This window comes from Etheostoma spectabile, chromosome 20, assembly GCF_008692095.1.
Source record: "Etheostoma spectabile isolate EspeVRDwgs_2016 chromosome 20, UIUC_Espe_1.0, whole genome shotgun sequence".
Taxonomy (NCBI): domain Eukaryota; kingdom Metazoa; phylum Chordata; class Actinopteri; order Perciformes; family Percidae; genus Etheostoma; species Etheostoma spectabile.
Genome location: NC_045752.1, coordinates 3,581,407 through 3,587,126, shown reverse-complemented (window position 1 = coordinate 3,587,126; position 5,720 = coordinate 3,581,407). Strand labels below are relative to the sequence as shown.

The 5,720-nt window shown below is 38.7% G+C and overlaps 1 protein-coding gene across 3 annotated transcripts in view; it reads left to right on the top strand.

Moving 5' to 3' along the window:
* The window catches only part of pld1a (phospholipase D1a), a 42,527-nt gene that overhangs the window by 23,054 nt on the left and 13,753 nt on the right, over positions 1-5,720 (top strand). For all 3 annotated transcript variants that reach the window (XR_004327048.1, XM_032501084.1, XM_032501083.1), the window contains exons 12-15: positions 2,426-2,507; positions 3,403-3,513; positions 3,632-3,817; positions 5,331-5,544. Coding sequence is in view for 2 of the 3 variants with exons in the window: in XM_032501084.1 (XP_032356975.1) it covers positions 2,426-2,507; positions 3,403-3,513; positions 3,632-3,817; positions 5,331-5,544 (593 nt within the window). In the remaining variant the exon portion in view is untranslated. The remainder of the gene's footprint in view (positions 1-2,425; positions 2,508-3,402; positions 3,514-3,631; positions 3,818-5,330; positions 5,545-5,720) is intronic.

Genomic DNA, 5,720 nt, shown 5'->3' with positions numbered 1-5,720 from the left:
AATTACAATTGGGTAGTGAAAAAGAACATTAATATAGGAAAACGGGTCAATTTAACCTGAGGACAACATGAGGGTTAAGAAGTATGTCAGCATTTAATAGTTAATAGGGAATAGGGAAGTTTGGGGTCCCCTGCTGGAGATGCTGCCCCCATGACCTGATACCAGATAACCGGGCGAAGATGGATGGATGGATGGATGGATGGATGGATGGATCAGCATTCAATAGGTTATTACTGACTACTAAAAGGTTTCTTCTGTCTCTGACATACATTTCACGGTGGACAAAGTGATCTACTGATCTAAACAAATATCTATACTGCTCTTTATTAGTCTTCCCTTTATTTCATATTCCTGACTAATCTGATTGGTCAGGTCTGATCTTCTGAACTGAAGCTTAGGTTAGCCGTGCAGCATAAGTAACCATGGTGATGCACCCTGCTTTAAAAAAGTTAAAGGTGCCTTGTGGACTTTCCTTGTAAATCAACAAAAGTTATGTTTACACAGTAGGGCTGGGCAATGTATCAATATTATATTGATATTGTGATTTGAGACTAGATATTGTCTTAGATTTAGAAAATCGTAACATTGTGATATGACATATCAGTGTTTTTTTTCCTGGTTTTAAAGGCTGCATTACAGCTAAGTGACCTCTCTGCATTTACCAGACTGTTCTAGCTGTTCTACTATGTGCCTTTTCCCCACTTAGACGTTATGTCCACATTACTAATGATTATTTATCTAAAATCTAAGTGTGAAGATATTTTGTTAAAGAACCAATTGTGAACCCTAGAATATCGCCACAATATCCATATCGAGGTATTTGGTCAAGAATGTCATGATATCTGATTTTCTCCCTATTGCTCAGCCGTAGTTTACGGTCCGCACTAGTCACCAAAACGCAGTATATTTTCTTACATGTCAATTGCAGTTCCATCCTCACAAAACATTTGCAAACACTTGATTTTTCTAAATCCTTGTTTCCATCCATGCTTCCTTGCTGGCACTCTTCTTCTTTGGCTTTCTTGGTGCATATGCATGGAATCCTTTGTTGCTATTTCCCAAATGGATAAAGGTCAAAATGTCTCCAACTTCCAAACTCATCTTTAAAGAGCGCTGTAAGGTTGTTGCCATGGCCACAAGATACGTCATTTGGCAGAATCATGTGAACATGCGGATGTCAAGTATTTTTGGCATCAACATCCACCATCACACGCATATATTTTGATGTACTTTGATTTTTGATTTGATTTGATTTTGATTTTTATGTACTTTAATAATGTAATCCTTTCGCGAATGGTTTGAAATTGAACTGTTTTACCACAAAAGTTCCGCAGGTAGAGTAATTATGCAGCAGTATTTAATTATAGAATGTAGATGAGGCTGTAAAAATAGGATTGTGCATTAGCTGAAAACAATATGGAATAGTTGTAATGTTATTTCTGTCAAATTGTAATGCGGGGTCAAAGATGGAACCTAGATTTCTTGCAAAAGGGCGCGCACTTGTGGCTCAATTCCCCAAATTTTTCAAAAGTTTGTCAACTGAATTTGGGGGGCCAAACAACATGACTTCCATATTACTCTCATTAAGTGTTGTATATGCTGTAACACATTTCATTATGTATTACCCACAACGCCTGACTTTCTGGCAGCCAATGCAATGGTACTGGCTCTGATTACAGCCTCATCCACACACCCAGAATAGAAATACATTACCAGAAAGATATAGAATCTGTTTACACTTTTGCTACACCCCCTTTGTCTCTCACTGTCCTTTTTCAAACAGGCATGTAATCCAAGTATAAAATGTTAAGGGTCGGAAATATGTTGAATTAAAAACACTATCATTTTTGGTTCAAAACAAAGATAAACCCAATTTGTCACATTGTCAGATGATAGTCACACTTGAGGGTACAGTAACCTTGCAAATAAAATCTAATAACAATATCTGGCTCAAGTGTTGTGCATATACTTTTCCTTTCCTTCTTCTTTTTAATTGTGTAGTTTATGGAGTTACAGAGATATATTTTTTTAATGACAGAGATCTACTACTCCTGACACTGTCATTTCAAACATAATAGTTTATGGTCCCTCACAGCCAAATGTACGACGTGGCTGAAATCCCTGTGTTCCAAAGCAGTAATCACTGGTCTTATGGTCTTAACCAATGAGGTGTCAGCCTGTGTAATGTGAGCCAATGGCATTGTAGAAGCTCAGAATGCCAATGTGAATGACTCATGAGACTATATCATTATGTCATGTTTGTAATATAATTAAAAAGTGTTGGGAGTTCTAAAGGGTGAATACAAACATCTATTTTCTATTAATGTTTCATTAAGTAATGGTGAGGCATTCAGAAATATGTAATTTTATCTTTTCTGTCTCTGTCTCTGTCCATCTTGGCGTCTCTGTCTCTCTTTTTCCCCAGGCTGAGTCCAGAGATCTTCTTGAAGAGACCTGTAGTGGAGGGGAACAGGTGGAGACTAGACTGTACCCTCAAACGCAAAGCTGTAAGTAGAAATTAGTCTGCAAACATTTTGAGACAGAAATAACCCACAGGTCAAGTAGATAGATGGATAGAAAAACTCTATTGTCCACTGAGTGAACATACACTGCAAATTCATCTTTGGCACTCTGGCAAAGCTCCACAAAAAAACAAAGCCAGGTGCCTAGGGTCAGCACTCACGCCATGCGTCATGCGCCCCTAGAGATAATTAATAGCTGAATTTATTGAGCACTATAGGATTTGTAGTAACAATAGAAAACATAATATTGTTACATGTTGTTACATTAGATAAAAATACCCAGGGTTTCAATTTCAGAAATGATTAAAATTGTATTGAAACCTAAGAAATGTGAACAGTGAAAAGTCTTGTATTGTAAATTGTGAGATTTCCATGTTTATTTTAAAGCAGTCCCAGGTGCAATGTAAACATTGTGAAAGTATCAAAATGCTCAATTTGAAGAGAAATGCAGACAGCCGTTTTCAGAAACCAGGCCTTTAAATGAGCCGCCAGGACTTCTGTACGGCTGTGATGTCACAACTATACTCCACACACTGTAGGTCAAAAGTGCCGCTACAGTGCAGTTACACAGATGAGAAAAACACGGAAACGCTGACCAATCAGAACAGCCTGGTTTTTTTTTGGTTGTGAGGCTTAAAGAGACAGGCACTAATACAAAGTGTTTTAGACAGAGGGGGAATACATGTACATTCAGACAGACAGTACAAGAAAAACAAATTGTTTAATGAACATGAAAGCACATATGTTCTAGTAGAACCCCAGAAAACAAATACATGAACCTCAAAATTAGCAGAATTTAATGGCAAGAAATGTGTTACACACTCAAGCAAAAGTGTGAGAAAAGACATTAACATTGCTTCACCTTTCTATCTCTCGACAGCAACAGGGAGTGCGCGTCTTTGTGATGTTATATAAGGAGGTGGAGCTCGCCCTGGGCATCAACTCGGGCTACAGCAAGAGGACCCTCTCGCACTTGCACCCCAACATCAAGGTAACTGAAGGATTGTGGATAGTAAAAAAGGATGCAGGTTTGCACTAATTACATATTATACCTTCTATACTATTTATGTGAATCCATGTGTGCTGTATTTCATATGTTTGTGTCTCAGGTAATGCGTCATCCAGACCATGTTTCCTCCTCAGTCTATCTGTGGGCGCATCACGAGAAGATCGTTGTCATTGACCAATCAGTGGCCTTCGTGGGCGGGATCGACCTGGCATATGGTCGCTGGGACGACAGAGAGCACCGGCTGACGGATGTCGGCAGCGTGACACGCTCTGTGGCCCTGGAGCAGGTCAGACACACAACTACACACAAACAAGCACAAGTAATGTCTACAGTTTGGAGTTATAGGCAATAAATGTGGGTAGAAACTCCTGACTAATGGTTCAAATACGAGAAGGAGGAGAGAAAATAGGGAAGTATATTTTACTCAAACTCACACAGGGGCACGGGTGGCTGGTGAAGAGTAGCATTGCACGTACCCACAGTGACAGCCTGTGGTGAATGTGTATGTGCATGAATACAGACTATAAAGAGCTAACACTTTCACAGTGCCAGCTATTAAATATGCCTCTTCTATTTAATGACACACATACAGTACAATACAAGCACACACACATTTTCACACTAAGACTATAAAAACATATGCTACATTTTGCATTACATTCAAAGGATAAACTAACTCTTTAAAGGAAACCTTTAGGCACAGCTGTTCCTTTTTGTCTTCAAGACATTCAAAAATAATGACTCTGCTCTCATAAAAGACAAACTGTGAAAAGGCATAGTTCCCAGATGATAGATCACAGTAATTTAGGAGCCTCTTTAACTTTTCCTCTAGCTCCAAACCTTTCACACAAGTTTGTGTTTGAAGAATTGTGGATCAGTTTCTTATGAATAAAGAAAACTGATACTGCCATGGACAGATTTACTAACATAGCTACATACGATACTTAATCGTGTTTTAACCTGTCCATATTAGGCCAGTAATCATTTTTTTTTACATTAGTAGGATAAGCCCTTGAGATGAATCATCTCATTTCCGAGGGGGGTCCTTAAAACAGTGAAACAGTAAATACAAAACACAAAATACATTCACACATACACACGGCACTCCCAAGTGATTAAATAATAGATCTAATCGTAAGTCTAATTTACATAATCACAGTTTCTTTGTTTAACTGCAGTTAATTGATAACATTGGTTAAGTTCCTAAGGGTATGACTGTTGATAGCAATTGTCAGTTTTATGTTAATTAAAGAAGAAACAATGATGTTTTTTGATTTGTAAAAAAACAAAACAAAAGAGGGGTAGTTTACTTCATAGGCTGTGTGTTTGTGTAAATATTACATTATCTAGGTCACATGTATAGTGATATAACCAAAAGATCTACCCTGGAATTCATTCAAAATATAATTTGTTGCAAAAGTAATACATAAATGAATATTTTTAAATTTGACTGAAAGAGGCAATTATATTCTGAATTGCAACAATTTCTGTACATTTCTGTAAATTAATTGTACAGTAAAATGTGGATTTGTTACAGCTCTAGTCCATATTCATCTTTCAAACCTTCCCAAGAAACACCAGTCAGTATAACACAATACAATTGAACAGCACTCCAAACTACAGCCTCCAAAATTTCCGTGACGTTGAATCAGCACCGCTCTACAACAGTTTCAACAAAATCTCCTTCATGGAGGTGGGATTTATCGTAAGGTGTTGTATTAGAAAGCCTTAGCTTTAGCTAGGTGTAGCTAATAAACTAGCAACTGAGTGTACATCTGCTGTTGTTTCCATGCTGCCAGGCTGCCTCCACTAACACTCCGTCCAGTAAGGGCGTGTCCTCCGTTGATGGCGTCTCTAAGAGCAATGGGCGAGGGACGCCGCCCAGTGAGCCCGTGGACTTGCCCAAGCTGAAAGGGATTGGGCGCAGTAGGAAGGCTCGCTTCAGTCTGTACAGACACCTGCACAAACACACTGTGCAGCACGCAGACAGCGTCAGCAGCGTCGACAGCGCAGGTGTGTTCATGGCATGAAAGGAAAAGCGAATATGCGAGAATGTTGGAATATGAATTGGCTGAATGAGAGGAAAATGTAAAGAACTTTGCTATAACAGTGCTGTACAGTATACCGTCAAATGTTTATTCTGTGTGTGTGTGTGTGTGTGTGTGTGTGTGTGTGTGTGTGTGTGTGTG